General features: G+C 37.0%; 1 protein-coding gene across 8 annotated transcripts in view; it reads right to left on the bottom strand.

The window, feature by feature from the left end:
• Positions 1-12,772, bottom strand: part of LOC123524461 (mediator of RNA polymerase II transcription subunit 23-like) — a 299,330-nt gene that overhangs the window by 115,570 nt on the left and 170,988 nt on the right. For all 8 annotated transcript variants that reach the window (XM_045302672.2, XM_053538842.1, XM_053538843.1 and 5 more), the window contains one exon: positions 9,686-9,798. In XM_045302672.2, coding sequence (XP_045158607.1) covers positions 9,686-9,798 — 113 coding nt within the window. The remainder of the gene's footprint in view (positions 1-9,685; positions 9,799-12,772) is intronic.

Below are 12,772 nucleotides of genomic sequence, written 5' to 3'. Positions count from 1 at the left end.
GCCATATTTATAGTACCTTATATAGTTAACACTAGAAACTTCTAAGGGCCATAACTCTGGTGTTACTTGGGCAATCTGACTGAAACTTGACGGACCGCATAAACTCATAGTGGTGAACATGTATATGAAGTTTTAGAAAAATATTCCCAATCACTTCCTAGATAAGGCTCTGGACGGATGGACGGACGGAAAGACGGACGGACAACGCCAAAACTATATCCCTCCGACTTTCGTCAGGGGATAAAAAATTTTGGTCTCAGTGGGACTTGAACCTACGCCCCCCTGAAAGTTGCAGTCAAAGTAGGTTTATGGTAGGAATTGAATACTCTTCAAAAACGGGGTACTCTAATATGGGCCTAATACCTTAAATAGTGTGTAAGTGTGGTTAAAATCAAATATAAAATGTCATTTCTATTGTGTTCACAAGGTAAAAATTACAAAATTTTGGATCTTTTAGGGGTCAATCAGGGGCTGTAAAGTTGATTGCAAAATGTTGTCTCTATCGTGTTCACAAGCCAAAAATAGCAAATTTTGGCCCTTTCAGGGGCAATAACTCTGATACCCACGAAGGGATTTGGCCAGTTTTAGAAAGGAACCGAGATATTATGCCAATACAAGTTGCTTGCAAGTATAATTAAAGTTGATTGCAAAATGTGGTTTCTATCATGTTCACAAGCCAAAAACAGCAAATTTTGGCCCTTTAAAGGGCCATAACTCTGGAACCCATGATTGGATCTGAACAGTTTCTGAAAGGAACTGAGATACTGTGAAATCATTAATGTTCGTGGGGGACTAATTTTCGTGGATTTCGTGGTCGAGTCAGTCCATGAAATTTAATCCCAATGAACAAGTAAAATTCCCATTCATTTTATGTTCAGAAGCTGAAATCCATGAATTCACATCCCCATGAAATTGCGGTTTTGACCAACACCACAAAATTTCATACCCACGAAATTAAATGATTTTACAGTATTATGCCAATACAAGATGGGTGCAAGTTTGATTAAAGTTGATTGCAAAATGTGGTATCTATTGTGTTCACATGCCAAAAATAGCAAATTCTGGCCCTTTAAGGGGTCGTAACTCTGGAACCCATGATGGGAACTGGCCAGTTTTGGAAAGGAACAGAGATATTACGCCCATACAAGTTGTGTGCAAGTTTGATTAAAATCAAATACAAAATGTGATCTCTATCGTGTTCACAAGGAAATTGTGAACGGACGGACAACGAACGGACGACAGACGAAGGGCGATCACAAAAGCTCCCTCTGTCACTATGTGACAGGTGAGCTAAAACTCGGGTTAGCAGTTTAACACAAGAAGATTTTTAAAGTTTCCACTATATACATATAGGGAAACGTGACCACGCCCTCTAGCGGCCATGTTTTTTGAGGAACTGGTATAGTTTGAACAATCTTGGTAGAGGTCACACAAGGACCATTTGTGTAAAATTATTCTAAAATCGGGCAAGTAGTTTCATACAAGAAGATTTTTTAAGTTTCCACTATATACATATAAGGAAAAGTGACTACGCCCTCTGGCGGCCATGTTTTTTGATGAATCAAAATAATTTGAACAATCTTGGTAGGTTATAATACACTAAATAGTTTTTTTCTTTATTCTATATAAAATTGACCTAATTCCAATGGCCGCAACACACATCAGGACCCATTTTAAATGTCTGTAACTTACATTTTCTTGAAGAATGTTGTCAGTGCTAAATAAAAATCAAAAGAAAAGAGGGGGTCATGTTTGATGCAAGAAAAATAATTTCAGTCACAAACACAAACACTGCAAAATCAGCTAAACAAGAGGACCATGATGGTCCTGAATCGCTCACCTATCCCCACATGACCCAGTGTTGAACTGAGTATGACGTCGTTATTTCTATTATTTGACAAAGTGACCTAGTTTTTGAGCATATGTGACCTAGATATCATCAAGATAAAAAATTCTGACCAATTTTCATGAAGATCCATTGAAAAATATGACCTCTAGAGAGGTCACAAGGTTTTTCTATTATTTGACCTAATGACCTAGTTTCTGAAGGCACGTGACCCACTTTTAAACTTGACCTAGATATCATCAAGGTGAACATTCTCACTAATTTTCATGAAGATCTCGTGAAAAATATGGCCTCTAGAGAGGTCACAAGGTTTTTCTATTTTTCGACCTACTGACCTAGTTTTTGACCGCACATGTCCCAGTTATGAACTTGACCTAGATATCATCAAGCTGAACATTCGCACCAACTTTCATGAAGATCCAGTGAGAAATATGGCCTCTAGAGACATCACAAGAATTTTCTATTTTTTGACCTACTGACCTAGTTATTGATCGCACGTGACCCAGTTTCAAACTTGACCTAGATATCATCAAGGTGAACATTCTGACTAATTTTCATAAAGATCCCATGAAAAATATGGCCTCTAGAGAGGTCACAAGGTTTTTCTATTTTCAGACCTACTGACCTAGTTTTTGACCCCACGTGACCCAGTTTCAAACTTGACCTAGGTATCATCAAGGTGAATATTCTGACCAATTTTCATGAAAATCCATTGAGAAATATGGCCTCTAGAGAGGTCACAAGGTTTTTCTATTTTTAGACCTACTGACCTAGTTTTTGACCCCACGTGATCCAGTTTCGAACTTGACCTAGATATCATCAAGATGAACATTCTGACCAATTTTCATGAAGATCTCATGAAAAATATGGCCTCTAGAGAGGTCACAAGGTTTTTCTATTTTTAGACCTACTGACCTAGTTTTTGACCGCATGTGACCCAGTTTCGAACTTGACCTAGATATCATCAAGATGAACATTCTGACCAACTTTCATAAAGATCCCATGAAAAATGTGACCTCTAGAGTGGTCACAAGCAAAAGTTTACGCACGCACACACTGACGCACGGACGACGGACGCCACGCGATCACAAAAGCTCACCTTGTCACTTTGTGACAGGTGAGCTAAAAACATTTCTCTTAAAATCATTTTAATAAGAGGAAATGTCATGGTAAATTTTAACCCTTTCCCACACCGATACGTTTATCATCGTATCTATCGATTACCAAACAGAAACGTATTGACCCGAGTCTATCGGTTCCCCGATAGAAACGTATTATACCGATTAACGGCCATTTGAACAGAATTGTTTTATCCCGTGTCTCATAATCAATCACTTTATTTTCGTTCTTTTCCTAAAGAAACGAATTCCGGATGTTTACTAACTCAAAATATGGGATTTCGTCATCATTATTTACGTACAAGATCATGTGGTTACTATTTAAATTTATCGAGTACTTTGCAAAGAAAGACACCGGGGTTTTTTCCTACATGTGCACGACGCTACGTCATGGAAAATTACTGAGAAAACTGCTTGCAACTGGCCGGTTCACGGGCTTTCCTCGTTCTAAAAATAACAACCATTTAACATCAAAGTATTTTTAAATGTGTTAGTCACACGTGATACAATGTCATGCAGATTTCCCCTAAACAACAATTTCTGTATACGATGGCTTGGAATTTATGGCCTTACATAACGGGAAGTGTTAATCAAAACAGAAGGACCGCGGCTTTCAAATATTTTATGACACCCCAAGAGTTAATTGCAGCGGAAGTCACCCGTGATGTACCGACGTTTGATCATCAAAATATTACGTAATATTATCTTAACAAGAGTGCCAGAATGTCACAATATACGCCCGTCACAGCAAACTTCTTTACTCTAGCACCTGTATTTGCAGATGTAATTTTAATTTTATGGTTGTTTAGTAATCATTGTAATTCTTTTGTTTTTCTAAGTCCACAAAAAAACTCCTTACAAGGTAGAGATACCTTAAAATACACCTAAAATTAGAAAGTAACAACTATGTTGTACCACAGAAAAGTGGTCTTGGTTTTTCCCTACGGTCAATTATAAAAAAGTTACAATATAAGTTATTTATAGTAACAACTAAGGGAAGTTAATCTTAAAAAAAAAAAAAAAAAAAAAAAAAAAAATTGTAAGTCCACACAAAAATCCTAACCAGGTAGAGATTGGTCAAAATACACCTCAAAATTGGATGTAACATGCATGTTGTACTACAGAAAAGTGGTCTCGATTTTTCCCTACGTCTAGTAATGAAAAAGTTAAAATATAAGCTATTTATAGTAACAACAAAGGGAAGTAATTCTAAAGAAGGGAACTGCGCATGACACTTCGTCTAATGATGATGTATAATTGTGCCAAGGTACATCAAAATCCCTCTATGCATGAAGAAGAAATGCTTCGGACAGTCATTCTTGTATCTGACCTTTGGCCTCTAAGTGTGACCTTGACCTTAGACCTAGGGACCTGGTTCTTGTGCATGACACTACGTCTCGTGGTGGTGAACATTTGTGCCAAGTTATATCAAAATCCCTCCATGCATGAAGAAGAAATGCTCCGGACAAAGTTTTCATTCTTGTATCCTTTGACCTCTAAGTGTGACCTTGACCTTAGACCTAGGGACCTGGTTCTTGCGCATGACACTCCGTCTCATGATGATGAACAATTGTGCCAATTTTCATCAAAATCCCTCTATGCATGAAGAATATATGCTCCGGACAAAGTTTTCATTCTTGTATCCTTTGACCTCTAAGTGTGACCTTGACCTTAGACCTAGGGACCTGGTTTTTGCGCATGACACTCCGTCTCATGATGATAAACAATTGTGCCAACTTTCATCAAAATCCCTCTATGCATGAAGAAGATATGCTCCGGACAAAGTCATACTTGAATTTGACCTTTGACCTCTAAGTGTGACCTTGACCTTAGACCAAGGGACCTGGTTCTTGCGCATGACACTCCGTCTCATGATGGTGAACAACTGTGCCAAGTTTCATCAAAATCCCTCCATGCATGTAGAAGATATGCTCCGGACAAGGTCTGTGGACGCCGCCCGCCCGCCCATCCGCCCGCCAGGGGCGTTCCCATAATACGTCCCGTTTTTCAAACGGGCGTATAAAAATATTTTAATTTTTAGCACAAGAATATTGTAGTCGGTTACCAGTCTCGATCTCTGCGATCTTTTTGCACTTTCAGAAATTTTACGATCCGTTATTTTTGTAGTGTTATTCAGTTTGATGGTTGTTTTTTTTATATAAATACTTACCAATTCCGATTCGGAAGATAAGTCTATTAACTATAAATCAAACTTTCAAACATCAAAATGAAATTGTTTATGAATTTCAATGTGAAAGTAATCCAAAACAGAATTTTATGCCTAAAAAAATATATTCCCGTACTTTAACACTTTATATCTTCGAAACTCAAAGAGAAACTACAATAAATTTTGTATCATCGGAAAGAGAATTTAAATTGCTATAAACTTTATATTGACAAAAATAATGTCAAACTTACAGAAAATATTAAAATAATGACATTTTTAACATAAGGGTGTGTAATCACAATATAATGCCAACACCTCTGTTCAGATAACACAGTCACCTTTATCAGCCATATACCGATTATTGATTATTGATTATCACTTATCAGTGTTATGTAAAAGAGGTTACTTTGGCTTCTGTTCTGTGTGGTAAAGGGTTAATATCACTTACTATCAAATGCTGTTAGACTGTCTTTGCATCATCACAATTTGTCAAACACATCCTTTTAACTGGAGATTTAGGCAATGTCTATGAAACTGTAACAATACCCGGATAACAGGATTTTGATCAATAAAAGTATTTGAGCTAGGGGTTTTAAAAATTTGTTGACAGGGATGAGAATCAAAGAGTAAATTTTCTATTACCTGAACTTTTATTCTTTTAGCTATATACATTTTGTTTTTACAGTTCTAACAGTTGCACTGTTTGTCATGTAAAAATTCACCTGGGGAGTCAACAAAAGAAATAAAAGTGCAGGTTTAATTCTCAGTGGAGTTTTGAATTTAGACATAGTGCTAAAAGTGCCATAACTATTTAATTTTGCAAAGAAGGCTTCATGTATTATTGTTTCAAAACATTAAAAATGCATGAATAATAAGATATAGTGAAGACTAGTGGTTTTATAAGGGCAAATAAGTTTATATTATCATTAGATTTGTTAAAAGCTTCGTTATCATGAACATAAATACCGCAGTATAAAATCTCCCACTTGAACACCTCAATCTCCCACTTTGGAAAGCAAAAACTCCCACTTGGCATTCAGAAAAAGTTGGGATGTCTGTTTCACACAAGAAGATTTTTAAAGTTTCTACTATATACATATAAGGAAAAGTGACCACACCCTCTAACGACCATGTTTTTTGACAAATCAAAATAATTTGAATAATCTTAGTAGAGGGTGACATAAGGACTATTTGTGTGGAATTATTTCAAAATCGGACCAGCGGTTTAGGCGGAGATGTTGTTTGAAGATTTTTCTATTTTTAGCTCTGGCAGCCCATGTGTGCAACCAAGCGGAACCATTTGAACAATTTTGGTAGAGGACCACCCAAGGAATATCATGGCCAAGTTTCATCAAAATCCATTCATTGGTTTTGGAGGAGATGTCTTTTAAACACAAATGTTGACGACGAACGAACGCCTTGACGCACGGATGCACAATGGACGCCGGACACAGCGTGATCACAATACCTCACCATGAGCACTTTGTGCTCAGGTGAGCTAAAAACAAGAAAGTAGGTCATTAGGTCAAGGTCACAGTCAAGTGACCCCTAATTACTTGGAGTCATCAGGTAATTATAATTAAACAATGTAGGAAATATGATCAGAAAATGTTTTCGGTATTTTTTTCCCAAAAAAAATTACATTAACTCATAACAAGTGACCCCTGGGCTGGGCCTCTTTAACCGCCAGGGGCAAAATATGAACAATCTTGTTAAAGAACCACTAGCAATGCGACATACCAAAAATCAAGGCTTAAGCCCTATACTTTCAGACAAGAAGATTTTTAAATTTTTTTCCTATATAAGTCTATGTAAAACTTGGGGCCCCCGGGGCAGGGCCTCTTTTCACCCCTGGGACATAATTTGAAAAAACTTAGTAGAGGACCACAAGGCAATGCTACATACAAATTATCAAAGGCCTATGTCTTGTGGTTTCAGACTAGAAGATTTTTAGAAGTCTTATCCTATATAAGTCTATATAATTCATGTGAGCCCGGGACGGGGCCATATTTGACCTTAGGGGGATAATTTGAACAGGAGGGTCATTGACCCTAAAGTGCTCACCTGTGTACAAGGCTTCAAGTGTGCTTGTATAAGTACAGGGTTAGTTTAAAGAATATTTATTTTCATTATAAATTATACACAAAGTCAAACAGTTTTGTATAGCAATAAATAATAACATGAACATAGCTTTCTAGTCTAAGGATAGGTAAACAAGTCTTATAGAGGCTTATATCAATATAGCTCCTAAGAACAGAGTTAGGTTTCTTCTAGGTAACCTATATTACATACATGTCACACACACTTTTGAAACCAAGGCAATAATTATGAACACGTCAGTAGACATTACAAATCTATTTTATCTACACATCACATATCAAGGCCTAGCCTTTTATTGATTCAGAGAAGAAGAATTTCAAGTTTTTAATATAAAAGCCTATATAAGTACATGCCCGACACAGGGTGTGGCCATCTTTGACCTTAGGCAATAATTTCGACAAGTATGGTATACATAAAGGAAAAGGGACCACGCCCTCGGGGAAGCAAGGTTTTGACGAATCGGAATAATATGAATATCTGGTAGAGGTCACCTCATGAACCCTTCGTGTAAAATTATTTCAAGATCAGGCTAGTAGTTTTACACAAGAAGATTCTTAAAGTTTCCACTATATATATATATGGAAAAGTGACCACGCCCTCTGGCGGCCATGCTTTTTGACAAATCAAAATAATCTGAACAATCTTGGTAGAGGGTGACATAAGAACTATTTGTGTAAAATTATCTGAACTCGGGCTAGAAGTTTCACACATGAAGATTTTAAAGTTCTCACTAAATACAAATAGGGCAAAGTGACACGCCCTCTGCAGCCATGTTTATTTAACGAATTGAATAATTTGGACAATCTTGGTAGAGGTCACACAAGGACCATGTGTAAAATTATTCTAAAATCGGGCTAGCAGTTATCACACAAGAAGATTATTAAAGTTTCCACTGTAAACAATAGGGGGGGGAAAAGTGACCACGCCCTCTGGCAGCTATGTTTTTTGACGAATCAATATAATTTGAACAATCTTGTTAGAGGGTGACATAAGGACCATTTGTTTGAAATTATTTCAAAATCTGACCATTGGTTTAGGAGATGTCGTTTGAAATATTTTCTACTTTTACCTCTGGGGGCCTCTATCTGCAACCAAGCGGCATCGTTTGTTCAAATTTAGTAGAGAACCATCCAAGGAACATCCATGCCAAATTTCATCAAAATCCATTCAGTGGTTACGGAGATGTCTTTTAAACACAACTGTTGACGCCGGACACAGCGTGATCACAATAGCTCACCATGAGCATTGCTCAGGTGAGCAAACAATCTTGGTAGAGGACCACTATATGATGCTACATACCAAATATCCAAAGCCATTGGCCCTGTGGTTTTGGACATAAGATTTAAAATTTTTTCCTTTCCGTGCCATGGCAACCATAGTTCTGAGTGGAAGTTCATCTTTGAAATAATTTTGAAAGGGGACCATCAAGATCATTCCTGTGAAGTTTCACAAAATTGCTCTGGTGGTTTATGAGGAGATGTTGTTTAAAGGAAAGTGTGGACGGACGGATGCCAGATGGTGAGCAATCACAATAGCTAAACAAGAGATCACAGAATGATCTTGGCGCCATTGAGTTATTTTTGAATGTTCCAAATTTCAAGACTAGCTCAAAATCCTAACAGTAGGTAACTAATAATTATAACTAATAATTAAACCAATACCCTAAGCAAGAGAGATATGGGGAGACATTAATGATTATATCAATAATCCATTTTTTTCTTATTATGATACATAGAATGGCACATATAATTACTTAATAATAACTAATAATTAACCCTGAAATTTGAGTAATAAACTAATTAATCATCAATCTGCTAGGGTAGACCATTCACTGCTGAGTTGTAATAGAAAAAGATTAAACAACCTTGAATCATTATCTCATTAGTGTCTGCAGACTTTTATGACCCTTCTACAGGTAAGGCCATAAAAAACCAATATAACTGCTTGAGGGCCCACTGGATATAAAATTAATTAGAAGTTAAAATAAACACAAGGCCATAACTCACTCAAAAATTGTTGAACCAGTCTGATTTTCAGGGGGACAAAACTAGGGTACCAATACACCATTCTGACAAAGTTTGATCAAAATCCCCCCAGTAGTTTCTGAGGAGATGCGATAACGAGACATTGTTAACGGACGGATGACGGACGGATGGAATGACGTCAGACCACGGACGCAGAGTGATTTGAATAGCCCACCATCTGATGATGGTGGCTAAAAAGGGGCACAACTCTGTCAAAATTCTCCGACGCTGGGGCAACTGCAATAGCTCTACTTTTTCTACGAAAAGTCTACCTAAAAAGTTATTTCAGTATTTTCTGCCACTGAATAACAGTCAAGCTGAAAGTATAGTAGAGTATTGTAAATGTATCAAAAGTATTGGTTAGTTTCCTACTTATGACCATGAAAGGCAAACACATTTCTTACAGAGTTTACTATATACAATTACATACCCTACTATAAGGTAGTGGTCCGCTTAAGGAGAATTTTAAATCTTTGGAATTCAACCTCCATACATTATTTGTGGCCACAGAATGTCCAACAACAGGTAACAGATGAGATCGACCTAAAATGAAGCAAACAGAAATCATTGTACAACAAACATGGAAACCATTAATTTCATGTTAATCAAATGTTGAGATACTGGTCTGAATTGGCTGGTTATCAAACTTAGCCTTGATTTTATAGAGATATGCACTAATAATGACTTTGTGTAAGTTTGGTTCAGTTCTGATACAAAATACTCTAGTTGTTGAATAGCCAAAGAATATTTACAACCTGGATGAAACAAGATTACAGCCTGACCATAGACCACCTAACATCATAGCAACACTTTAACAGCAAACCTCAGGCAATAACAACTACACTAACTAGAAATTGCTTTTGTAAAAAAGCACATGTCTCCCCCAATGCAAAGTCCTATAGGCCTAACTAAACTAAAGGAACCAGCCTGGGTAACCATCTGCCTAGTCGCATGATGGCTGGACAGTAATTTGGACTATTTATTTCATCTGATATGGCAATCAAGCATGTATTTGTTGGTGCTAATTTTTTGTTTTAAATTTTCATTGTGGATATACGCTGACATTCTAGTAGAAAAATCAATAGGGAATGCTGTATTTTGGTGAAGTAAAATCCAATGACAGCAAGCGTAGTAAATGGGTTCATGACCGGAGTCATTTTTGAAGTAGTTTTACAGTAAACAAATGTGACAGAGAATCTTTCTTAGAAGATACATGACCCCTAACTTTTCTTACATTTTTTGATGGTTTTAAAGACTACTCTTACAATGAAGGTAAGGAATTGCAATAAAATGGGCCTGCCTATATGTGACCACTCTGTAAACATTGTCTGTTTTATATAGAATATATAGGGAGTATTGTTTACGCTATTGGTGACCTATAAGAAAAATTCAGGATACGTCACATGTCAAAAAATATCGTCTGCACTTGCAAAAATGGATTTACATTTCATGCAAACTGCTATTAGAGCTAAATTAACACAAATTCAGTACCATTTGGTACAAAACTCTGTTTGAAATGTATTGGACCCACTTCAGCCAAAATTTGCCTCAGTATGGCCGCATTAGAATCACTCTCCCCAGTGGAAAGAAGTAGGAGTGGGGAGAATATGCTCCCAGACTTGCAATATGTGTTCCCACAGCCTACTAGAACTACCTATAGGGCTTTTCATGTGTCCCATCTTTGGTCATATACTTTTTTGTAAACCCTGAAACATTAAAGTTTAGAGCCTACAGAGATAAACAATGAGAGACAGGGCGGTGTGGATGTAATGTACATCTCACCAACTTGGGGGATGAACTATCCTGATTGTATTCTTTTTGTAAAATATGCTACTTTATTCTTGTTTCTTTTATTTATCAATTATTATAATATAAATAAGTTATAGTAATAGAATATTTGGTATATTATTGCCAATATTGAGATAACCACAACACCAACAACAAACATTAACCCATCGAAGTGCACTTAGACCCAGCCAGTTTACTCTACAAAAGGTTTTATTCATATGTATGACATTAGGGGGCTGCTGAGGAGTAATCTGTCTTAGAAATCAGGAGGAGCCCATTAGTGTAATGATGTTCAGAATGGTACTACTGTAATTGCGCATTCGACGGCAAACCTTGCAGCTTTTGCCCTCGAAATGTAGCCCGAGGACCGAAAGAGCTTTTCTCTACGTTCTACCTTTAATCAAGCAAAGGTTTCACAACCGCAGAACCACGGCAGGACTTGTACCCAAGGCCCTTGCCTTGAGAGATATCGCCCCACCTTGCCCGTGCTTAATTCTCAAGATTTGCCAGTGAATGACGGCCCGTGACAGTTTTCGGGGAAACGTAACAGATTTTGGCATACTTAGCTTGATATGCACTATTTACCGCTTCACATTTTTGAGTAGAGGACAATAATTTGGTTTTATCTATACTCTCTGGACCCATAAATATATTCTACATTGTAACAAGGCTTTTTCATCAGAAAGTTCCATTTTGATTTTTAACATTTGCTGGAGGTATTTTTTAACTTGACGGTAATTACGGTACAAACAAGGCTGTACTGTTACAAGGCTCACGCAGTAGCCCTTGAGCACAGAACAATTGTTTGAATAATTTTTTGGCATTTACATTTTTATTACCCTGATTTATTATAGACATGATGAGCTCACAATGAGCACGATATACATCTAGATTTACTGATAATCAAATTCTATTCTTTATATTTGGATTTTTTGTTTACTGGGGACAGAGAACATAGTGTTACTGAATGAGCCTTGTACAACTCTCGCTTAAGAGATTTTGCAAGATTTCTTACTCTTTAAAGTGTGTTACTTTGCTACCTTTTCCTTATCTACCCCAGAATTACTCTTAGCTGTCACCATCACCAGTGTAACTTGCAATATTAAGATCTTTTTGTATTTTCCTTTGCTACATTTTCACTCTAAAAAAGAATGGGGGGGGGGGGGGGGGGGGGGGGGGGGGGAAAATGGGGAAATAAAAAACATTTTGCCTTCTTTATCCAAATTGATTCGGTCACTTCTAAGTTTGCTGTCCAGTGACCCGCATGGTTAGGACATTTTACAATCATACCTTTATTGTAATTTTGAAGCATTACTACAAATTTTAACACCACATAAGCACCTATTATTTTTTTGATTTTTTTGTATTATTTTGCACACATAGTTGAGGCACAATAGAGGGCCAGCTTGAAATGGTTGCTTTCAGAGTTGAAATAGTGGGTTTGTGTTACAAGACTCACCCTCAACATTTACTTTAGAACTGTCAGTGTAACCACATTTTTCATTTCAGACTTAAGTTTGTCTTATGTCTTGCATATTATCACATTTAATTTCTACCCATTTCCAACTTTGTTAGCAGCCTTTTGCATTGCTGGTACACTTTGTGTAATAATATTTGGGCCATGTTCAAAATTCTAGATGCACCAGTATTACTAATTGGGGTAGTCATCAGGCCGGCCTGGAACCCTAGGTTTATTTTTTGCAGCCTTTCTACCCTGTTTACAACCCTC

This window comes from Mercenaria mercenaria, chromosome 3, assembly GCF_021730395.1.
Source record: "Mercenaria mercenaria strain notata chromosome 3, MADL_Memer_1, whole genome shotgun sequence".
NCBI lineage: Eukaryota > Metazoa > Mollusca > Bivalvia > Venerida > Veneridae > Mercenaria > Mercenaria mercenaria.
The sequence above is the reverse complement of the archived record's forward strand: the minus strand, read 5'-3'. Positions and strand labels throughout refer to the sequence as shown.